The sequence below is a fragment of the Desmodus rotundus genome, chromosome 2 (assembly GCF_022682495.2).
Source record: "Desmodus rotundus isolate HL8 chromosome 2, HLdesRot8A.1, whole genome shotgun sequence".
Lineage (NCBI taxonomy): Eukaryota > Metazoa > Chordata > Mammalia > Chiroptera > Phyllostomidae > Desmodus > Desmodus rotundus.
The window spans coordinates 71,503,567-71,529,307 of NC_071388.1; the positions used below are offsets into that span (position 1 = coordinate 71,503,567).

The window sequence follows — 25,741 nt, forward strand, 5'->3', positions numbered from 1 at the left end:
CAATTCATTATTTTAATGAGATTTGAAGTTGACTCAAGTAGAAAAATAACCATGATCCTTCCAACCAGAAGAATATGTCGAATGCATTGATTTTGTAGCCACAAATTACAAAGAATGTCTGCAATTTGAAATCTGTCATAGCTCTATCTGGCACAGTACTCGTGCTCCCTCCTCTGAAGTACCTCCCCTTTCTGGCCATGGGCAGTTTCTCCTATTGTCTCTTTTATTCCAGTTGGCTGAGGGTATGAAAATACGTTCACAGAAAATACATTCAGATGGACAGTAGCAAGAACTCTGTGGAGGCAGTACGGTGTTCTAAGATTCTTTTTTGTTTAAATCTGAGTTTGAATCTTCACTCTGTGACTTGTAGACTAATGCCCTTGGGCAAGCGTTTAACTGATGCTCTCCCCAATTCCATAAATTACTAAAAAATAAAGACTAATAAAAAGTGACAGTATTTATTTAGTGGTAAATGCTTTTTATGTTTTAATTCCCATGACAACCATGTGAAATAATTACTTTTATTATCTTCGTTTTACAGGTGAACACACTGAGATTTTGAGACTAAGGAACTTGTCCAAGGTTGTACAGCTTTTAAGAAGCATCACTGGAATTCAAATCTTCTTTTCATTTTTATGTTGCTAACAGCTCCCAAATAATGCTATCTATATATTGCTATTTGTAAGAATTCTTTAACTTCCTTTAATGTTCATGGTACAGAGAAGACTTTGAATAGATGCCGGCTGCAGTCTCTTTGTATCTACGTAGTACTTTTAGTTTTCTCAAAACAGTTTACATTTATTATTTTATTTGATCTTTTTCTGACAGATATGGAAACTGAGGAAATATGGGACTGAAGGATAGCAACAAGTTATGAGAGGAACTGGTCTGTGGGACCAGGGTTTCTTGCTTCACATTTGCTACCTTCTCCTCTACAAACCTGCCACCATCCCACAAGAAGAGATTTATTTTTCCCTGGGGTCTTCTCCTTTTTGGCTCCAGGCAGAAAGGCATACACTCATTTTCATAAATGGATGAGCATTGTGATGTTACAGAACCTGCTAACACACACTTGAAACGATCACTGCGTGGTCCTTGGGTTCATCATGGCAGACGGCCACTCTCAGCTAGACTTTTCGCTTCCTGGCAACGACAAGCCTCAGTGGAATCTGGGCTGCAGAGCGCCTGGGCCCTGTGCGGGCTGCTGTCAGAACAAGTGCAAGCAAGTCCCCCAAAGCTCAGCTCTGACAACGTTGTGTAACTCAAACATTCCTGCAAGGCGCCGCCCACCTTTTCCAGCGGGAATCTACTGAAATGATCCTCTTGGAAGCAGTGTGGAACCAGGGGGGAAGGGTGTGAAGTATGTACTTTTGAAGGATATTGTGGATGGGAGAGTGGGTAGAGACAAGGGGTGGGGGAATGACAAGAAAAGATGGAAAAAATAGCCAGCACTGTCACCAAAATATTCTGCTCAAGGATGAGACAGTACACCCTACAGCTGTTAGCACTGTTCGGCATATTTTGCATATTTACATGTACCAAGTATTTCCAAATAGCCTTGTGTTTGTTTTAAAATCCCACACAGAGATGTCTGGTAAAGCTGTTATAGTGGAAAGCTTATTTTCTTGGTGATGTGTGCAAAACTGCTTTAAAATTTTGTATATATATTGTAGGTAGAGCAGAAGAATCAATTATTACCCACATTTTAGAGAAATATGGATTAGTTCATCTACCCATCAGACAGCATTCAGAGCAAAACAAATGTCTTTTGGGCAAAGAAGGTACCTGGTTGCAGGAGCTGATTTTTTAAATTGTTATTTTTGGCTCCATATAAAGTGAAGCAGAGATCATCACCCAGCGATCCTTGGATAGTCCTGACACCATCGAAGTGTTGCTGTTGACTCTTATTTTTGATTTGTAAGGGCTTTTTTTTACTTCTTTTGGTAAGAAAAATCATAGTACTGGATAGCCATTTTCTTTTGGAAACATAAAACACCACAAAACTGTACATAGCCCATTTGTAAAAGATTAGGAAACTTCCAGCAGGAGGAATGGGGCTGTTTAAAGCTATATTTTTATTTTAGCAAGATCCACAAGAAAAGGATAGAGTATCGTGCTTAAAGGGGAACAGATTTTGTATTTTTTGGCAGGATATTAAATCCTCTGTTGCTATATTTGGCTCCCTGCAAACAGTCTCTTGCACAAGTGCAAAGCAAAGATCAATGCTGGTGTTCTTCATTCAGCCACAGCCAAACTTGGTATGGAAAGTAAATCAGTTGTGCTTGAGTGTTGTTTTTAAGAGTGTCTAGCTCATTTATTGATCAACTACATTTTAGAGTAGAGGTACCTACTTTACGCATTAAATGTATCAAAACATGTTTGCTTTCCATAACAGCTTTTCCACTGCTTAACTGATAGCAGATGCAATGATTCAATCGAAACAGAATTGTACAAGCTTTACCGCGTCAGTGTGGTCATATACATAGACATTTAGCCCAATGTGTATAAGCAAGTCAAATGAGATGCTTGGAGACTTAGAACATCACAGCATGGGCATATGTTCCCAAAAAAGGAAGCAAAACAATTAAATGGTAGTGATTGTCCCCAAAGAAAACACACTTCAGCTAGGAAGAATCTGCACCAGATGTCCCGCTCTCCACCCCCCTGAGCGCCTGTCTGAAATAAATACCACATAACCCTTTGGATCCCAAGGCACTATAACAGTCACATGAAATGTTTAATAGAGCAGCAGGACTTTCCTTCATATGCAGTTATTTAAGTGAATATGAATCTGACACAAATGACCATTGCAAACATAGAACACGCCCTGCTACTTTTGGTGTAAAATTCCTCTGGATTATAAAGCTGGTAAAAAATGATTGAAATCTAATAGTAATGGTGGTATGTAGAATGGCTCCCCCAAAATGTTTACATCTCAGTCCCTGAACCTGCGAATATGTTGCCTAACATTTAGGGACTTTGCAGATGTAATTAAATAAAGGACTTTGAGATTGGGAGATTATCATGGATTTTCCAGGTAAAACCAATATAATCACAAAAGGCCTTAAACATGAAAGAGGGAAGCAAAAGAGGGCCAGAGTGATGTCTTATGAGAAGGACTGACCAGAGTTGCCGTTTTGGGAGATGGAGAGAGGTGGGCATCAGCCAAGGACTCTAGATCCTGAAAAGAGCAAGGACCCAGATTCGCCCTTGGAGTACGCAGAAGGAAGGCAGCTGACACTGATTTTAACCCACTGAGACCAGGGCCAAATGTCTGACCTACAGAGCCATAATATAACACATTTGTATTGTTTTAAGCCATTGAATTTGTGCTAATTTTGCCAGCATCCATAGAAAACTTATAACACTAGTCTACTCTAAATATATGGCAGACTGTTCAAAAGCCTGTGCCAAATTAGTTCATCTGTAATGCTGGAGGGTCTGCTGATTTAATACTGATTTTCAGACTTTTTGCCTTCACACTAAAGACTCATTTAGTAAGAAAATAGAAGACCCATGTCAGGAAACTCTGGCTTCCTTTAAAAATATAAGGTCTTGGACTTCTTTCTAAGGTACATTTCTTCAATGTCAATGAATTTTTAGGAAAGTTTCCTTTCTTTTTCCATACTACTTATAGCAAATTCTGTATCAATAAATGTAAAAACTATATATATGTGTGTGTGTATGTATAATTGTGTGTGTGTATATATATGTATATATATATGTATATGTATATGTGATACACACACATACCCCCCTCTCCCAAAGAGTCAATTGGTAACTTTAGAAACATTGTTTTAAAAGATTCATAAGCTTCCTGCTGTTATGTAATACAGCCCATTTAACTTGTTCTTCCATTAACACTTGTTTTATAACCCATTCCTCACTGTAACATATACTGGGGGACCCAAAATAACCAGTATTTATAAAATACTTTGCATTCATTCTTACATGTTTAAACTTCAGTCACCTCAAAGTACTCTAAATTTGATGTGATACACCTATCTAGATGTTTTTTCCAGTGCTCAAAACAGTTTTTGAATTTGTCAATTTTGATGTCTTTCAGTGCTTCTGCTGTTTTTTTGTTTGTTTGTTTCACCTCTTCCATATGGGCAAAACGTTTCCCTCTGAGGACTTTTTTCATCCCAAGAAACAACCCAAAAAGTCACGCAGGGTGAGATGGAGTGTATAGGGTGGGTAGTGCACGGGGGTCATGTCGTTTGGGGTCAAAAACTGCTGAACACTTAGCGTGATGTGGGCAGGTGTGCTCGTAAATCACCCATCATGAAATGGTCAAATGAGATGAAAGAGTCTTCGAAAAAATTCACTGGAGCCAATGCAGCTTCTCTCAGTAATGCCAGCAGGTACACTGATACAGACGGGTTCCTAGAACATTCACCTAGCGGGAGTGACCTGTACTACAAGGGGCCTGCCTTCCCGAAGATAATTCTGGTTCTTCTGGGGTCCCCCCTTTGTACATTCCTTGACTCAAGAAATTAACTTAACCTCATAAAAAACATATGATGTTTTAATTTCCAAAGATATTTGTAAGTTGCTTAATTAAATAAAAACAGAGATCTTTAGTTACTGTCAAGAAATGCATTCAAACCAACACTACATTAAATATAAACATTAAGTTCACATTAAATTATTTATTGGACAAATTGAAGATGACATCTGTTTTTATTACAAAGTCCTCCATTATCTTATATCATCAACCCAGAGTCACAACACCTGCATTTGAAGAGTGAATAGAAATACAAACATGTCTCTTTCCCCAAAACCAAGAAAAACAGAAAAACAAAATATGATTTTATAAGTAGTTTTTAAGCCAAGAGTTTTATGAATTTCATATTCTTTTGTGAATCAAGAATGACAACATGATTAGTTGATTTGTCTTTCTGGAAATGGAAAATTAAGCTAGCATAAAATTGTTCATAATTCTAACAAATCTATAATTTCACTGTATCTCAAAGCTGTAAGATATTTCTATCCTTACCTTTCAGTTCACCTAATCAAGTGACAAATATAAGTTTACCATACTACATAATTTTTTATAAAAGCATATTATCTTACTTAGATTTAAATGATGGAAACAAATTGAATCTGTGTTTTCCTTTCAATATACGCACTTTAAAATGATACAAAGAATTCACATGAAAACCCTTCCCTATACTGTATATCCAGAAAGATGCATGGAATAATATTTTTAAATCAGATATAATATCCAAGATTGTAAATATCCTAAGAAATTAAATCAAGTTAATCATTATTAATTTTTGCGCTAGCCACAACATTAGAAAATATGTACACCTAATTAATATAAAGGGACATCATTTAAAAGGTTCACATCTTATGCATACACCAAAAAAGCTAATTAAAGAATCTTGTATACTAAAAGAATTATTCTAATGTCAAAATTTAGTAGTCCAAAAACTGTTCAAAAGGAAGCTAATTGATGGTGACCTGCCCTTTTCTAGGGAGTCATTATTTACTTGTACGACGGAATTGGCAAGTTACACTTATTTTTCCTTGGGATTTTAGAAGAGGGTTAAGATAAATGTATTGAATTAAATTCATTTGCAATTTCAAGAGAACTAGTTTGATCAGTTACTTAAAACTATGAAATTTTTAACACAAGAAAAGACACAATGGACAATACAAATTAAAAAATTAAGATATTTTTAATAATAATGACTATTTCTATACTTTGGAAAAGTGTATAGGGTAATATTCCCAGAAAGCACTAAAGGGAAAAAACCTACAAAGTTTGTTCTGTGACCAATATCTGTGACCAAGTTCCTAAGGTAACTAGCATTTTGAAGCTGTTGAGACTGAGGTTTCCTTGCAGGCTCCACCCACGCCCCAATCTCCACACTCATCCACTTCTGTGAAGTTTATACACTCAGCATGTTCAACATACATTGTTGAATGAAAACTTTAACCTAATTTTTCTAAAACAACTTTAATGATGGTTTTAGTGTTTTAATATTAGATTTAAAGGACTCTTGAGCCATGATTTTAGGAAATAAATTTTAATATTTCTCTCATAAACCTTAAATTTTCTAAAAGATGTGCCTTTTATCCTGGATGAAAGACTAAAACAAAACTGCATCCAGAGGGTGCTGCGTACTGAGATCGGCAGGCCGGCTGCAGCCTCGGTCTCCAACATTCCCCGCTTTCTGCCGTCCTGCCCGTTGTGAAGGTGATCAATCACAGGAATTCTAACCGCCATCAATACCCCTTTGTAACCGCAATGGTTCAACTGAACACTTTCCATCTTCAATAACTGACACAGTGTCAACATCTGCTTCCAATAAAGTTGTTAAAGTTGTTTCTTTTTCTCAAGCAGAGTAAATCTGCTGACTGAGATCGTAAATGGTTCTGTTTTTTTTTTTTTCCTCCTTTACATGTGGACAATTTTTTTCCACCATATTTTGCAATTTTTCCTCCAAGGCAAGTAGAAAAAAAATTGAATAACTTCAAAAGAGATGTTTTTATTCCAGGTGCTAAGAAGCCCAAAATATAACTGAAAAATAGAAACTTTGGTGATTTATTGAACCTGTTGCCTTGATTTTGGAGAAAATAATTCATAGGGTCCTAGATAAATAAAATTTTAGAATATGTAATAAAACTCAGAGTTGAACCTCCATACCACTAAAAAGTTATTTACCTTCATAAATGGCATGCTCAAATATTAGAGATAATTAAGAAATTTATATTTTTTATCTTCAACACCTAGCAGAAGGCAAACATTCTCTTGCATTGATTTGTTACAGAAAAGCATAGTCATAGTTCTACTTCTGCAGAAATGGGTATGGAAAGTAAAGAGAAGGGACATTGGTGAGCTCCGTTTTATGATCTGTTTACTCAACTGACAGACATTTGTGGTAGCTGCCATTTATTGGCCATCTACTATGAGTGGATGATTGATTATATACATACATGTAATTTCCAACCTTCACGGCCTGCCACTATTACTATCCTACTTTATTCGTGACATAAATAAGTGAAACCCCAGATCACACATATCTAATTGTGGCTAGGCCAAAATTCAGAGAATGACCTAACATTCAGCCCAATGCTCTTTTCTATTAATTCATTCTACTTGTCTATTCATCCCCATGTCGGACCCCTAACATAAATACTTTCCTTTCCACCACTTAATGCCACTGCCCCACTGACTCCACTCAGCATATATTACCTAACACAGGGACACTCAGTAAGAAATAGAATGCAGTTTCTTGAAGCACGGTTTCTGGTTGCTCCTTTAAATTACAAATACAACATTAAACCAAGCAGTAAATGTTAAAGTCAGACAGAGTCTGTCATATATTCTACAGGTCTTAGAGGAAGAATGGGCAAATGCTACCAGCATCAGGAACAATGAGTTCCTCAACGGCATGTTTTACGGCAGTGTCTAGAATTCGTTTGTTTGGTTTTTTTAAGTTTCTTATAAAGTTAAAGAAATTAATTCCTCAATTATTTGTCATCCACTAGTTCTCATTTGCAAAATTCAAAGCAATCCTGGACATTTTTGCTTAAAATAATATTGTAAATAATTTTAATAGGAATGAGAAGAAAAATTAGAGGAGGAAGTTAGGAGTGGTTAACTTTCTTAAGAAGGAACATTGATTTTTTAAAAGTTTAGAACCCTTTTCAAAGAAATAATGAGGGACCAATAAACCCTTTAGGATTGAACTTGTCACTATTATGTTGTTCTTTAACTCATGATAGTTTAGGTCAAAGCATAGATTAGACGTCAAATAAATCAGATAATTTTCTGGGGTCTAGCTCACAGGTCTTTAAAAAGCTTGAATAGTTTATAGAATTGTCAAAGTTAGAGTGGTTCTATAGGTAATTGAGGAGGGAAGTGGTAGCCCTCAATAAAGCAGTTTGGAAAACTCTGAAGTTCAACAGCATCATTTTGACGTGAGGAAACGAGACCCAGAGCATGATAGCATTTTAAACTTAAAATAAACTCAGAATATCATGCTAAATTACAACTCATCATCTTGCACACCTTCTGGTGGTAACAGTAATCTGATCATATCAGGGGATGCCAGACAATTATAGACAAGCACTCATTCTTTTTACTTAGATTTGGCCCACGCCTTGTATAATGCAAGGATCTAATCCTTGCTATACCAACACCACCTAGGTGTGTTCCCACAAATCTTTCCTGTCTACAGCAGAATGTAGGTCCCCAGCTTTTCTTGGGCCTCAGAGCCAAGGAATATTTTATTCTATGGTTGCCAGAAGTAACACAGAACCTAGTCTCGATTCAGGATGAGGCTATCTCATTGTATGCTCTCTCTCCTTCCATGCAGCTGAGTGGAGAATAAGGAAAAGAACAGAGACTTCATACTTTTCTTCTCTTAATTGGGAAAACCCAATTGAATTATCTAAATGAGTGGGAATACAACACCATTCTCAGAGAAACTGCACAGAAAGTTGGTAAGTTCCAAGGGAAGAAGAGAAAAAATGAATAATCCCCATTGAGTTAACCCATGGGAACTACCATATACTTGTCTCTGAAAACTCAGGAGGAAGCTGGATCAAACCAATTTTGTGGATTCATTCAACTCTGTGCTCCACTGATTTAGGCAAATCACAAACAACGGCAATGTATCAAATTCTAAATCAAAATATAGATAATTTAACCAAGCCAGGCTCTAGAAATCTACGTTCATGTCATTAATAAGTGGAAGATACCTTAAATGTGGACCTCACATTAGGTAAAAATGTGCAGTGTGCTAAGGAGAGTCTGGTGACGAAGACACAATGTATGGAGCGACAAGAATACAAGAAGACCTTGTACAGACTTATAACTCACAAGATGCACCAAGAAGGAAAACTAGTACATAAAATACTGCTGAGAGAAATCTTTGAAAATTATCTGAGAGAACTCTGCCTAGTTAAGCAGGGGTTGTATTGTTCTTATATCTAAAATGTTCACATACATGATATACACATTTAAGATGAAAAGTGGTATTTCACTAAACATTGTATTTCATATGTGTAAGGACAGATGGGAAAAATTTGAAAAACTTTTTTTACTAAAAAGATCTTTATAACATTAACTTTTTAATATGACCCATCTCTGAAAAGAGCTGAAAAAATAAGGGACTTTCGCATTAAAAGTCCTTAAAATATCACTAACTGCTACTTTCATGATCTTCTCCTGACAGGGTCTGAATGATAACTCCAGCTTCACTTTATTTAGATTCTGAGGGCCATGTCTACTTGAATCTGGGGTTTTCAATAATAAATTTCAAAGAACAAATTGTCAATTGATTAACCTAATTTCAGTATTGTGGTATAAATCCAAATTTCATTTTGGCCTAAATTATTTTGTTATGAAGAATTAAATAATCTAAAATCAGATTTAAACCAAGAAAAAGAAAACCTTGCAAAAACCTATGTTTAAAATATTACATATGCAATTATGTTAGTTTTCAATTTACAATGATAGGTAACATTATCAGAAATGGTCATTGAATTAAAAACTTTGTAATGTGTTTAGTACCTTCCTAAATATTATACCTTCAAACTATCTCCCGAAAAAAAAACCTACTTAAAATATGACCTTAAAAATTGCCATGAATTAATAATTAGGAACAAGAAAAATAAGTCACTGGCACTCAAAGGTAGCATGGTTAAATGCATTTTTTCCAATAGTTGGGTATAAAGCCTGGTTCCATTTATTGAACTTAAATGGACTAGAAAGAGAATTACATACTCTATGCAAACTCTTCATCTGATTGCAAGTTTATACAAAACTTTTAAAATCAACCTACAAGTACTCTTTGGGAGAAATCAAAGAACTGTAAGGAAATAATTTTTTTCAGTGTGGTCATTTAAAAAGTTCCTTTTCAAGCTATACAGATAATTCAAAGCTAAGTAAGCTAGTAAGGAATTAAATCTTCACTGAGATTTAATGTAATGCAATACTATATTGGCTTGGCTATGGTGCTACTTTTGTAAAAAGGGATAAACTATCCAACACTTGAGGTAACCTAGAAAGCACAGAGCATATCACAGACATCTTAAAGACAAGCATTTTACACATTTTTGCCAGTGCTTCTCTGAGAGCAAGTTCTTTAAACAGAACTTAACGATTTTTACAATACTAAAAAAAATACATCCCTCAAAAATAGCCCATCAATGCTAAATCAAACTTTCTGTATTTCTACAAAAATAGATGCACATAGAGCTATAAAATCGTATTCCTGAAAGAATGAGTGTCTTCATTTGTGGTTCATCTTTTCCTGACAAGGTGGTTGGTTCAAAAAATCAAAATGAAACAAAAATTAAACCATGTATTGATAAAAGCAAGACATAAAAAGAGAGGGAGTTGCACAGTAGGCAAAGGCTCAGATGAGGGGAAAAACAAAAACAAAAAATGCTTCTCTTCAATGTCTAGGACCCACTCTGCTCTCTCAAGAAAAGGCTCCAAACCAAAGTCAGGTGGCTGACACTTCCTCTTCTCCTTCCATGTCCTTTGTGCCCCACTGCGGAAGGGAAAATCCTGGCAGCACCTTCTCCCAGTGGGCTCCAATCTCACTTACGAAAACTCGGTGTTTCAGTACCATGGTGATTCCTTGCTCTTGTCTTGGTGCTGTAGACCTAAAAAGAGTGACAATGAGGAAAGTGAAAGTATTGATATATATAACACTGAAAACTGGACACAATCTACAATGCACTGGATACAGAAACCAAAAAGAAAATCCACACAACTGTGAGGTATGACCCAAGGAACACCTGATCTCCAAGGAAATTCTGCGCTTGAGCTCAGATTTTCAAAATGTCAATCAACAGGTGACAAAACTCTAGACTAGAGCAGGACTATTTGTACAGTACAAATTCCTCACTGTGGTTTTTACTTCATTGGAATATTAGTGAATAAAAAGAAAAGAAAAGAAAAGAAACCATTTTACTTATAATCTCAAAAGGAGCTGATGTCGGAGAAAAATGGTGTAGCCAATCTTTGGGGCATTTAGGCAACACTTCAGTTAATACATTTCAGAACAAAAATTATACTTTTTGGTCTAAAGTAGTGAATAAATTCTTATGTTATTTTGAAATGTATTCCATTATGGGATTGTTATAAATTATGATGAACAATTAGATGGTTAAAAACTGAATCTAGTAGTGTCAGCAAAATAGATATGGTTGGTGCACAGCTAACAGCACAAACTTACATTCTATTTATAAATTTAATATTTTTATCACATCTTCCTCCAGAAAATAGTTAAGATGGCTTACCAAAATCCAAACTTCATAACAAGAAAATAAAATTTACAGGTAAATTTGAAATAATAGTGACAAAAGGAAATTATATGAACAAGTATGAATTCCAACTCATAGCTAAATTAGTTAGGAAGAAGTTTATCGAAGAGGGAATGAAACAAAAAATGTGACTCTGGATACTCAGGAGTGAACGGACTCATTTCTGATAGGAGCGATTAGCACAGCTCCTTCAGTTTCCATCCCCTTGAAGGGCAATTTCTTCAGTTTCCTTTATTTTTGTCCTGGGGCATAATTGTTTGAAAGAGTAAAGATTCAGAATAATGGTTGCTCTTAACTTGTTTATTTTTTTAGAGATTTTATTTATTTATTTTTAGAGAGAAAGGGAGAGAGAGAGGGAAAGAAACATCGGTCGGTTGCCTCTCCCACACCCCTTACTGGGGACTGGCCTGCCACCCAGGCTTGTGCCCTGACTAGGAATCAAACTGGTGACTTTTCCCTTTGCAGGAAGATGCCCAACTTACTGAGCCACACCAGTCAAGGTGCTCTTAATTTGTTTCCAACCAAATACCAAAACATGAAGGTTAGGCTATTAAATAAGCGATCGAAATGCCGCCTGGTTGTGGTTGTGCGGGTGCTAGGATCACGGTCTGTCTTCTCGACCCTCGATCTCAAACTGTTTAACTCTGGGCTGCATGTCAGAAATAGAACTGTTAAATGAGCCGGTGTGGTTTTCAACTGCAATTGTTACTAAACCAGCTGCAGTGATTTAATTTCCTGTCTCTCCAACTTGTCAAAGAATTTTATAAAACAATGGATATTATTACAAAACAGACACGATTGGTCAGTCATTGAGGGGAGACATGAAAACAATCTACAAAACAGACTCCATAAAGGGAGAGAAAACAAATAGGAGACAAAGAAGCAACTCACAGAACCACATCACTGTCTTCATTCTGTAGCACTTGTACATTAGGAAAAAGCAACACTTCTGAAGAAAGATTAGTCCCATCTTAATTTTTTTTCTCATGTGTACTAGTATTACGTTTAGATAGAATCCATAGTTTCTCCACTGCCCTCATTTCAAAAGAAGAGGATAAGGGGAAAGTGGAGAAAGAGGGGAAGAAAGAAGAAATGAAAGTATTTGGGGTATACTAATTCTCTCTAAGCTTGCTTTACACATTTTCAAATGATTGAGTGGTTAGAATAATTTACAACCTACCATAGTCTCTTTTGGGTGACTTATAATCTAAACCACCTTAACTGACAATCTGCTGACTGCATAAATATTTTTTTCATTATTAAAATGTCTCATCTTCTGTATGACTCAGTATTTCCACCCTGGAAGACTCCATCAATCTATAGAATGTCAGCACGGCAAGTCATGAATAGTGTGGGAATCATCAAGTGGTTTCAGTGTCTTCCCTCCTCCCCTAAGTAAAGGCAATCCCCAGTTTCCTTTGCAAAGCCATCTGACTCTCAAAATCACGTTAGCCTTTTTCTGTGGACAAGAATTGAATTATTTAACCTAGCCTTAAGTGTTCCAACCACAATAACATCAGGCATTGTCTCATTGTAACTTCATTTCTTCATTTTTTGTTGTTGTTTTCAAGTCTTTGCATTACCTTGAAAAAATCAATTCAATTAATATGTGCCCTGAAATGCCTTAAATATCTAATGTGGTCTTGTCTTTTAGCTCCTTCTTGGTGAAGACACATTAATAAAACCTTCACTTTAATTACTACTAAGTATTCATACCTGTAAATTTCAAAATAGGTATAAGTAAAGCACAAGAAAATGAACAACCAGAAACAATAGACCCTACTACTACTAAGTCGCAACACAGAAGCAGGGCTATAGTTTTTTTGTTACTTGATGAGGGTAGATCAGGATATTAAAAAGCTAGCCAGTACACTTGTGTTTCCAGTAAGGGCTAAAGCGGACAGAAATCATTAGTCCATGAATTGTATGTGGTCTGCGTATATCATTAACCCATGATCCTTATGTGGTCTACATATATTTAAGAGTTCCCTAGATTTTCTTACCAGAACAAAAATCCACTGCTATGATTTTCTTCCTATCCAGGCTCTTTTGCTTTCTCACTTCCCTAACTTAAACCTATATAAAATAAGTTCATACCATATCCTGCAATCTCCCCACTGGCTGTCTGAAATCACTCATATTTATCTTCTTGATATTTGTAACCCAGATTGGCTTTATCATTTAGTCAATGAGATTGTCAGTAGAAAGGAAAATAAACATCATAAAAATGATATTATCGAACATTTTCTTTAGGCTGAACATGCCGGGCACTGAGCTAAGGGATTTATGTGAAGTACATCATTTAATGACATTCATCATGCCATAATAATATCCATTTTACAAGTGAGAAAATTGAAACTATGAAAAGTTTTACAACTACCAGGCAGTAGAGCTGGCACTGAAAATGAGGTGACCTGATGTTAGAGTCTGTAGTCTTAATCTCAACGTACGTGGCGCCTTCCACCTGGACTCTACAGGCTGTCACTGCAACACCAGCCTACACTTTCCTAACTCCCCAAGTCAAAGTGCTTTCATAAAATCAACTCGAGGAAATGTTATGCATTTATATATCCCTTTTGCACTGTTTTTGAAACACTTATTTAACAGAATTGATACCAGGATTAACAAAATAGCTGTCTTGGTGATTTTTTAAACTATATATCTACAATGTTTTTCGTGAACTTACTAAATGTTTACACTGTAGTTTGTTATGCAGTTGAAGACGACGTACTTTAATCATGCAACAGAATATGTTGTATTAACTGAAATGTTTTTTGATATTCACCACCCCCAACTTCCCCCAACTTCCCCCGTGTGAACACTGAGGACATGAGGTGGCCATGTGGCCTGCGAGGTGGTTGTGAGAAATGGACCTGAAAACAAAGACATCACACTGCTGGCTTCAGAGGTCGAGAGTCTGGCCCTCGGTTAGGAGGAAAACATACAAGGAAAGTCAGCCCACGGACCCAGTTCCTCACTTCGTTTCCACCACCACCAGCACCTGACCAAAACAAAAAAATCTAGACCCAGAAAGACTGCGAAGGAAGTAAGAACATGGAAAAGAAATTAAGGATAATTAGAAGTGGAAGAGAAATCTTGGTCAAGGAAGATCATAATATGATATCCCTTTAAAATTTGAAGACCCTGTCTCTTTCACAAGTCACTGTACCTAATTTCCTCATTTTCTCACTGAGATTTTTGGGAGGCAATAGCCTCACAGATTCAACTTTTACAAATGACTCTAGGAATGGGAAGGAGAGATAGCAACAGGGTATGTCTAAGCATGAAAAGCCTGGAGAATTCCCCCTCCCTGGATCCTAAATTTTCCATGGGCTCTCTGAGAAGGGTACAGATATTAGCTTAGAAACAGCTCTGGTGAGATTGTTAGTATGTTCCATAGCTATGATGTGGGTACCCCAGGGTAGAAGAAATGGCCTGCGTTTCTTGGAGCATCACAAACACTAAGAAGCTGAATTCAAGTTAAATAGGGGGAACATGGTACAGAGAATGCATAGAGAGGCAGAGTAGCGGGAGGGAATATGCTTGGAAACAAAAGCCAGAATAGAATTGAAATGACAAGACCAAAATCACACAGCAGCCTCTTACTTGACAAGTTTGTTATATGACTAATCCCAGGAGTAGAAAGACAATCCCAGGGAGAAAGTGAGGGAAGAATCCGAGAAGAAGTTTTATCGCTAAGTGGGAAATTGTTTTAAACTAAACTCAATGAAGATATCATTGGGTTAAGGTAAGAACACTCAGGATCGATGAGGTTAGGTTTTCTGCTATTGAGTAAAAATAAGTAATAAATTGAGTTGCTGAAAAAGCTACACTCTGGACCATCTGAGTTCTAGAGATTGTTTAATTGTCAGTCACGTCCACTAGTAAAGCACATCCAACTTCTAAAGAAGCAAAATCACTCCACAACACCCTTGACTATAGCTCTTAAGTAAGTTGAATGTGTTTCCAATTAATTTTATTGCTGGTGATAAAAAAGGTAATGTGGTAAACATATACTGAGGAACTCGCTGTTGATAGAAAGAGAAGAAAAATAGAAACATGAAACCTGAATGTTTGGATAGACTATTGTATATTTTAAAAGTAAAGAAAGTACTTAAAAGTAATGAGCTGGTAGATTATTCCTACACTTTAAAAAATGAACCCTTGCTTCATCTCTGCTTTAGTAAAGACACGTCATTTTCATTGTAAATATAAATATATACAACGTTGTATTGGATGCTATATCAAAATATCCAACCCTCACCAGTAACTTGACCTCTAACACTGACACAATGAGAAATGATCCCAAACGAAGTGATGCTAGAGACAGTCATATCATCTTCTCTTACTTTATAAAATTATCACTGGTAATGATCATACAACTACGTTTGTTTGTCTGAGCCCTGGGACAATCGATTTATATGCTAGTTAAGAAATTCTAAATAAGATCTATGTGGGGGTAGCACTTTGACACTAACATAGAGGGAAAAATAAGAGTAAGAGCGACCCAATTTAAGAGCTGTGATTTCATTTCAGGCGCATATCAAGATAGATCATGTTTGACCACCATGGAGACCCCCCTTTATTCTTTTTTAAAACATCTTCTTAAAAAATCATTTCAAAATATCATAAATTTCTTGTTTAAAAATCAAGTTATGGAGTAGTCAGAAAGTAGTTCTATGCAATGTTCTGTCATCAAACAACTTACTCACTACACTTTGGATGCACATACACTCACACCACTATTGATACTGTGCTTACAACATGCTTACTTCACTAGCAGTGGCATCTTGGAAAACTATTCCACGTCAGTGTATGTAGACAAACCCTTGGGAAGGGCTGCGGCACAATACCCGGCATACCCCATACCGTAACTTACATAATTTTCTATAGATCTACAACATTTGAATACACACACATGCACAAATGTGTGAATATGTTACTTATGTGAATATTGTAGTAGATAAGATAAATTCCTGAAAATATGCTTGCTGAACGCAAGCACTTATGTATATTTGTATTTACATATTTCATTGTGGATGCTAAATGTTGCAGGAAGTCTGTGCCAGTAAATCATAAATTTTTATTATTTATTATCATCACAGAATAAAGGTATCACATTTTTTCAACTTATATTTCTTCCAGCATTACTGAAGATTATGGCACTTCTTTCTTTGTATTTTATCTTGGCCAATTTTCTATACTTCCAATGAATTAATTTCCTCCTTGATTTCTAAATGTTTTTGTATATTAGATATATTAACTTTTTCCTCATATATTACAAATACTTCGTGCCACTTTGATGAATACTAAGTACCTCCATACTTAATACTTAAATGGTGAACAATAATTCTTTTTTAAAGTCATTCCAAATAAGATGTATACTTGAACAGAAAAAAAATTAAGTTTATTATGATGAATTACAACTACTCTCTTATCATTACAACTCTTACACACTAAAATAATAAAAGCTCTAAACTATGACAGTCTAACAATTTATTAGCAGAGGTTTCTCTGCATACGGAGATGTTTCCTTGAGGCACATTTAGGATGGACTTAAAATCTTCATGTAGTGGTACTGTCAGAAACAGTGAGGTGAGAACTGTCTGAACTTGTCAAAGTATCTTTAAATTCACATTCAAAAGAGTAGAAAAAATAAAACCCACTGAATCTGATGTTACTAATAGACCAGAAATCACTAAGTCATTGTAAGAAGCACAGCACCTGCACACCTGGGGCGAACATGCAGGTGACAAGCAGCGCGGTGCCCAGGTGTTTCCCGCTGCTCCTGTTTTTCCAGACCAGACGGCAAGCCACCGTGCTCGGTCTGCCCTACAGAATACTCCCTCCAAAACCACAACACTCTCATGCACATAGTCTGCAGCCGGTGCCTTTAGCAACACCCATGTCTTCAGACGTGTGCATGCTAAAATGCCCTGCTGGAAGGGAGGTACTTTTATTGGCAAGTACTTTAAGCCTCAGGGTATGGAGTAACAAATCTGAATGTCATTTTAAGACTGACTTTGTGGACAATATAAAATGCAAATCGCAGCATCGGGTAGTTTGTGAGCATGTTGGCAATTTGCCACGCTCAAAATTTGAATTTCAGTGTGATAACCTCCTGGGTAAATGAAGCCTGGGGTCAGGAGGTGCAATATGGAGTGTAGACACTGCTCACCAGTTCAGTGACCTCAGTCTCAAAAAACAGATATAAAGAAACTTTGAAGACAGAGACAAAGAATAGAGAAAAAAAAGGAGTGTAGAAGAGTGAAATGGAAAACCCTCTGTAATTTCTTCTACAGATTTTCTCCCAGAACTGGAAAGGAGAAAATCCAAAAAATGCTTGGATCACTTAGTGTAACTGAAACCACAAGTTATAGTACTCTCAAGAGATTCTCACTATCCAGACATCTGTTGGAAAACAAATGCAGCCAAACATACATCTTTAAAGAGGTTTCTAGGTTATGCAGTGACAGCTTTATGATCCAGAAAATAGATAATCCAACCAGAGGAAGAGCTAATCTGGATCCATTGCTATGCACAAAAACATAATTGGAGATACAATACTAGCTCAGGAAATACTTTACCTGGGAGTACGAGTGGTTTAAAGATACAGAAATTTTAAAAATTACTTTAGAACGACAGAGATACAAATCTATTTTATGCCTGCTTGGTTTAAGTAATCAAGCTCTCCATTAAATCAAAACATATTGGAAAATATTCAGTAAGAATGAGATATGTTGCATATACATCAATTCCACATTGACATCAGTAATTTTTCATAAGCTTGTTCTCTGACATTATGCAGAAAAGTCTGCCTAATCCAAGAAAACATAAATAGAACTTCAATGATTGTGAGGATGCTAAGCATCATCTGATACCGTTCAAACAAAGCAGCCATGAAAATAAGTATTATAACACATGCTTGTGGTTGACAAAAATTATTAAGTTAAATCTATCTCCAGTATATCAGGTTATATTCAAAAGCAAATCAGTGTATTTTGCCTCTCAACGATCTCCTGCAAGACTCTTTTTGGTCATCTTTTTGCCAAGGAATTCAGAACATGTTGGCCACAGACAATTGTTTGTGAAACCTTGTATTATCAATAAATAGAACAATAAGAGAAGAGTTAGGCAGCCTGAAAGAGAATAAAGAGAACCTATACACTCCACAGGGCATATAGAATTTTTGTATATAATCTTTGCAGCCTGTTGAAAGCTAATGTAAAATTGTCTGGGGACAAGTTCTAAAGCAGATTTCTTCTTTTGAGTCGGTTTCTTTTAGATGTGCCCTTGTATGTGATACAAGAAATAGTGAAGCATTCCTGAAAAGGTAATTTGATGATACGAAAGACACTGGCCCCTGAAACAGGCCTTTTAATGCCTTGAATGATTCCCCATTTGGAGTCATGCTAGAATTACTCAGGCGTTTGGTTTTTTAACCTCTATAGCTCCTCTGGCAGGTGAGCGTGTAAGTTTCTCCTGGGAAGACATGACAGTTTGAGAAAGTCCCCAGTCTCATACACAGCTCGTTGATGACAACTCCTTTAAGAAACACTCAAGGCATTGCCTAATTTGTTTGCAATTAAAAAAAAAATCAGAGAGTAATCCATAAAAACTTGTTTACAAAATTAATACTCGAATGGAGAATGAATCAATTTTTAGTTCACAGTTTTTAAAAGTTAGCAAGTATTAATAGAGTTTGAGTGAGTACGTATATGCTTAGTCTAACTTTCTTGATCTGCACATAAAATCTCAGTGGGACCTCATGAGTGACAAGAACAAACGTCTCGGCAATGCATACGCTCACGGAGAGCTTTTAGTACCCCCTCATTCCACACTGCGCGGTGTTCCTTCTAGATAGAGAAAACCATGTTTTAAAATGTCTTGAAGATGTACATCCTGATAAATCTTCAAGTGCTTACATTATGCTTTTCCCCACCTGTCCCACTGTCTGTCCAACCAAGAAAAAGCACCCAGTTTTCAACGTATGGCCAATATTAGCAAACACCACTACTAGGAAATTTACCTCCAACAGATATCACAGCTACTCTTCAAGGACAGATACGAATTAAGTTACATACAGTCAGGAAGTAGCAGAGGCATTTAAAGCAAGCATCTCAGCATGATGCCATGATGATCTACAGTGTGAATTTCTTTTTCTGTGTGAAATGCACCATAATTATTAAGAATAATGAGAGCTTTAGTTCTGCATCATGTGTCACCATCTAGAAAACACAAGCATGGGCATTAGTTCATGAAACCTCCCACTTGTGTCAAAGTAGGGCATATCATTTTCATTTTGCATCTAAGGGAGAGGTTATGAGACTTATTCAACATAATATGGCTAAGTGGTGACATGGGTCCCAGAATCTATTTTTTTTTTTTTTGGCCCTCTGTTTTGCCCATTCACATCTCTGGACATACATTTCTACATATCTGTCAAGTTCTCTATCTTGGCTATCATTTTTATCAGTCCCTAAGTGACCTGAGGGTGAGAATAAATTATTAATAAAATTAACTCTCTTTCCTCCCTTTTTCCCTTCTTATTTCTGTTTCACACACATACATATACATATACATACATACATGCATAAAAACATACATATATGAGGTCTGTCCGGGAAATGTCCAACCATTGTTTACATAACAAGAAGGGTTTGGACATCAATTTAACCTGGCAGCCAAGGAGAATGGACTGGAATGCACATGCATGAACAATGATGACTTCATGTACTAGTCAGTGGGGGCAGTAGATGACATTGAGTGAGCATGTGTACTGTGTGGCCGACACGTTCAAAATGACTGAATTAGCAGAGCAACGAATCTGCATCAAATTTTGTGTAAAGCTTGAACATTCCTCCACAGAAACTTTTTGGATGATTCAGAAAGCCATAGCTACAGGCAACTGGTGATTAGCAGCTTCATCATAACAAACAACCCGCTCATGCATCACGTCTCGCGCAGAGATTTTTGGTGAAACGTTAAATCACTCAGGTGACTCAGCCTCCCTATAGCCTACATTTGGTGCCCTGTGAATTCTGGCTTTTCCCAAAACTAGAATCACCTTTGAAAGGGAAGAAATTTCAGACCATAGATAAGATTCAGACCACGCAGGTCAGCCTATGGTGACTGGGAGAACTGTGTGAGGTCCCAAGGTGCCTAGTTTGAAGGTGACTGGGGCATCACTGCCCTATGTACAAAGTTTCTTGTACCTAGTATCTTCTCCTACTAGGTACAAGAAACATAAATGTCTCTGGTTTTCATACTGCATGGTCAGATACCTTCTGGACAGACCTTGTACATGGTATTTTGTTCTAAACTCTTCTCTCCTCTTTAAACTCAAATCAGTGACCCCAATATCTGCAGCCCTAAAAGGAAACACACACACTGCACAGACACACATACATAAAGAACATCTTGCCATCCACTTTTGACAAGAAGTGCACGCATATGCTTCTGTGTTTTTTATTGTTTTAGTTAGCAATACCACAAAGAACATAATTCACTCATAGATCCCCTTCTTCACGGCAGTCACTTGATTCCAGCATCTTGCTACTGTGGACATTGTCACAATAAACAATTTTGTGCATATATCTTCATATGCTGCTGCTTATATTTATGTGGCACAAACTCACGGGGCCAAAGTTCATGAGTATTTTAAATTGTAGTACATTTCTGGTTTACTTACTTAAAAACCTTATAACTTACTTTTCTATCAGCAATGTATGAGAAATCACATTTTCTCTGAGGCAAGATGTATTTTACAGGGATTCAGATTGATACACATATGTATATGTGTAGTTATTTGTATTATTAAGCAAATGCATCCTAAAACATGAAGATTCCCCTCAGAAAGCTCCTGCACTCCTCCTGTTAGGTAGGAAGGAGGTCTGTGAGAGAAAATCCCATGCTTTGGGCATGGTGACATATGGCACCATCCTGTGGACGGAGGCCCAGAAGAGAGCCTGGATAAGATCCGCAGGGCTCTGGGACAGCCGTGGAATTTCATTAAGGTCCTGCAGAATCCAGCCACGGATACTCAACACTGACAGCAGTGCTCTGGAATGCATCCCTCTCTCTGATTCACCATCCAGGTCCTTTTCATGCAGACCTCACTCTCTGGCTGGGATCTCCTGGCCTTTCACATGCATCTCAAAGACGGTTCCCATTACCCTTCCGATCACAAAATTGTCATTCTGAACATGTGCCCCGTACAACTAATGCCATTCGAGAGTACATAAATATTTTAACACATCTTTGGTGATTATTTTCTCTCAGTGAAAAATAGATTTATGACACAAGGCAATGAAAAAGAAGAAGTTTTGCAGAAAGTGTGAAACAATTGGTTGTTAATTACTAGAGTCTTTACTGCTACTGAATCATAAGCTTTTGAAAAGTCCAGAGAAAGTACTAGTTCATAAACCTTCTGCCTACTATTTTTTTAATCAGCAACTACTGCCTTGTGACATTTTAACTATCCAAAATCAGATAATGCCCTCCAGGTAAGTATCCAGCAATCCATAGACCTTTACTGAACAGCAAAACTGCCGCAGAGAAATCACGGTGTCCTAGGGCTGGCTTCTGTCCCATGCCATTTCATGTCTCTACCTGCTGAAATCAAGTGACCAGAAGTAACCTTCTATGCCTCACCTATCTTCCGGCACCACTGGAGAACATTTCCTCACTTCTCCATTTATAAAAATCAATAATCATGTCAGGATAGACTTCAGTGAACCCCAGAACCTTCAGACTTGCAACAACACATATATATGCTCAATGAGAAGAGGTGGTGTGGAGGAGAGGGAAACCTTGTACTTGGTCACTGCAACATGCTACTTTGATGTCCTCTCTCCTCCAGGGTGAAAAATACCTTAGTACTTTACATTTGATACAGATCGTACCATCCTGTTCATTGTTACTGTGACCCTCCAATGATTTCTCTCCAAATTTACCGCAGCTCATTCTCTCTCTCTCCCCCCACCTCATTTTAAAGTATGGAATGGGAGTGTTATGGTATGAGGTAAATATTCAAATATATTAGGTTGGTAACTCTTGGTTTCCTTTAATTTTTTTTTTTTTGCCAATGTATATGTTCAGAGAGGGAAATAATTTCCAAGAGGTTATTAGGTCTAAAGCTCCATGATTTTAATTCCCTTACTATCCTCAATAACATTTAAAACTAGTAACATTTTAAAAGGCGATGTTAAGCTAGTTCAGCATGGTTATTCTGAGAACTTAAGAACAATCACAGTCTTTTCTGACCACGCTTGTCAGCATGAGACCACCTACCAGAAGGCATGGTCTTGAGATGTGATCTAGCAAGATGGCAAAGTTAGTGGCTGGATGGAAAAGCAAGTTGTAACCTGATGTCCAACCCTCCTTCCTGGAAGGAAACTTCCTCTCCATTTGCTGCTCTAGTGCATAGCTAATTTTCTCCCTGCTTTTTTATTTCCTGTATTTGATAAAACAAAAGTATGTATGTTTCTATGAATGAAGAGCAATGTAAAGCATCTGTATAGTATTGAGCAAAACTGATCACAGTATGTTACCTACTGAGATAGTTTAATTCATCTGTTTTAAAGTGAACACTATATAACAATTTGGGCCAATTAATAATTATGACTTAAGGTTCATTAAAATATAATTTTATGATTTGTAAATGACGGCCTCTTAACAAAGCATTCAGATTAAAAGATTCAGAATAAGTCAGAATTTTGTAATGTATTTTACTGGCCTTATACCACAAAGAATTCAGAAAACCATGCGAGGCGACTGGACCTTTCTGCTGTTAGCACACACTAAGTGTCTACGAGAGGCACCGGTAAGAAGGACACCTGTGTGTCCAGACCTCTCCGTTGGTGTCTAGTGCTTCCTGGCTCTTGTCAAACTTTAGTCCTCAAACACTTTTCCAGTTTCTTATCATAAAAATTCTATTCACAGGTTTATCAAGCACATTGGTATGAAAGTCTCTTCAGGAATAATTCAACTTATGGTTCAACACCTGAGAGAATCCTAGAAACATAGTTTGCCATACTTATTGAAATTTTCATGGCCCGCATTTAGTAATTTGTAGGTCCAGTAGCTATTGTAGTTTTGTTTTTCTCTGTCTAGCAAGAATAAATGTCCCACTCTATGGTACATAATCTTGATTTCATTCCATAGCTGAAATTATGGTTGTTAGTGAGAGATGAACCACATAGTGTTTAATATCTGGCTCTAATAATCACGTGGGACAGAATCATTCAGTCATAAAACCTACTATTTCTGCAAATATATAGCCAATGTTTATATGATAAACATTTTGAAAAGTCAGAGGTACACCATCATCATCATGTTAATTCCCTTTTACCTCCATATTTCCTGACCCTGGGTCATAATACAGAATGCTATTTTGAGGGGGGGTGCTAATTTTAGCCTATTTAAAGGTATGTTAACAAAAGGAATATGTGTATCTCAACTCCTGTTTATGTGCATTTTGTATTGAGGAATTGTGACATTCCTCAAAGTAAAAAAAAAAATAACAAAATTATAGCTAAAATAACATGAGGGGTCCTAAGAAAAATAAATCTGTGGATCTAGAGCTGAAAACGATCTCAAGCCATGAGCAGCTTGTGTTTATAAAGAAGAAGTCGTACCACAAAGCATGACTGCTTATCCTTTTGGTAAATTTAAATTCAGTGGATGAAGTAGAAGTTATAAACAAAGCAACTTTTTATTTCAGTAAAAAAAAACCCTCATTAACAAATCTTTACTTGAAAAAATTAATTCAAACTGCTGGGAGATGGAATATTTTATGTCTTATTTTAGGTAAATTATTGGCAATAACAGGACATAAGAATGTCAGCATGTCAGTAAAATAGTTATGGCCACAGAAAGATGAATAGTAGGTCAGAATTACTTAATATCATCACAAAAACAAAATCTGAGCATGACAGGAAGAGGCATATTCTTGCGTTCACATGTGCGTATCTAATACTACGTTGTAGTCCAATCACAAGTCTGTCCACATTTCGGTCTCTTCTTCCTGACGCACAGAGGGGCCTCGTACAATGCTCTGAGCTGACTGAAGTTAGTGCTCCATACCCTGGACCCCTCTTTCTTCATCTTACCCTTCCAGGTATTCATCTTTGGCCCCACCTACCCTTCTTAACCTACCTTTCTACAGCAGCTTAATGTAAGGTGAGAGTCCCTGATAAAAGTTGAAAACTCTGGCTTTCATTATGGGGGAAAAACAAGCTAAACAGCATTTCCCAAGGACCATTCCATGAGAAGTTAGTATGTTAAAAACAAAATGTGCACATAAAAACATCAGGGTGAAAATATCTCCTATTAAAATTTAATATATTTCTTTGCTAAAGAATGGATAATAACCTTTTCCATACTAAAGTGAACTGTGACCTCAAAGAGAGGTATGTAGTAGGCAATGTTAACTAGCTAATTTCACCACAGGTCTTTTCTTTTCTTTTTTTTTTTTTTTTAAGTTAAGCTCTTATTTTCACATGCGGAAACTAGTGTTCTCAGGAAACCCAACTTTAAAATTTTGAAAAGGAAAGGGAAAAGCCTAATGTGAGATGGGATAGCAGTGTTTTGGTAAAGACGGGGATTTTCATGAGGGTGGATGCAGATGCCCTACAATCCAATCAGTAGAAATGTACTATCCACTTAACAACAGGGAGCAACACATGAAAGCGAATTAGGCCTGACACCAGATAGAGCCAGGGCACGGGTGAGGCGAGTGAGGCACCCTGGGTGCAAAATTTAAGGAGGCATGTAGAGGCAGAACTCTGAGAATGAGCATTTGTTCACATTTTATGCCTAAGCCACCACACTCTTCTTGCCCCAGCTTGGGACCTTCAGAAAAGACAGACGGTTTCACTTAATTGTCATGGAATAATTTTACCTGCAAAACCTCAGACCTCTATTACTATATATTGTGTAATGAATTTATAATTAATTACAGATATAATAAATGTCTCCTGAGAGATGGTATTTCTTGGGGAGGTGATAGAAGTGTTCTGGGATTAGAGAGTGTGCACGTGTATACAACATTGTGAACATACTAAAATCCACTGGATTGTACATTTTAAAGTGATGTAGTACATGACATAAGATACATATCTCAATAATAATGATTTAAAAGCTAAAAGGGATAAGGGTCTGCCACCTTTCCTTTTCATAGCTAGCATTTGTAGATCGCATTTATAGAATGTCTACTAAGTGCAGGGCACGTTTCTAAATGTTTTCCCTCTTTAACTCATTTAATCCCCAAAACAACCCAGAGGCATCTTTGAAAGGTAAGTTGAGGCATCCAAGGGGTTAAGTACTTTGCCCAAATCCTGTACTTAGTCAGTGACAGGGGTGGGCTTTTAAAATCAGTCTGCCTTTAAAGCTTATGCCCACTAATTTCTAGTGAGCAATAATCGTTAAAAGGGGGGGAATATACTTC

At 36.9% G+C, this 25,741-nt stretch overlaps 1 protein-coding gene across 3 annotated transcripts in view; it reads right to left on the reverse strand.

The window, feature by feature from the left end:
• Nucleotides 1-4,637: 4,637 nt before the first annotated feature.
• The window catches only part of VGLL3 (vestigial like family member 3), a 47,430-nt gene continuing 26,326 nt past the window's right edge, over nucleotides 4,638-25,741 (reverse strand). For all 3 annotated transcript variants that reach the window (XM_053918276.2, XM_053918275.2, XM_053918277.2), the window contains exon 4: nucleotides 4,638-10,629. In XM_053918276.2, the coding sequence (XP_053774251.1) occupies nucleotides 10,586-10,629 (44 nt within the window). In that variant the 3' untranslated portion in view covers nucleotides 4,638-10,585. The remainder of the gene's footprint in view (nucleotides 10,630-25,741) is intronic.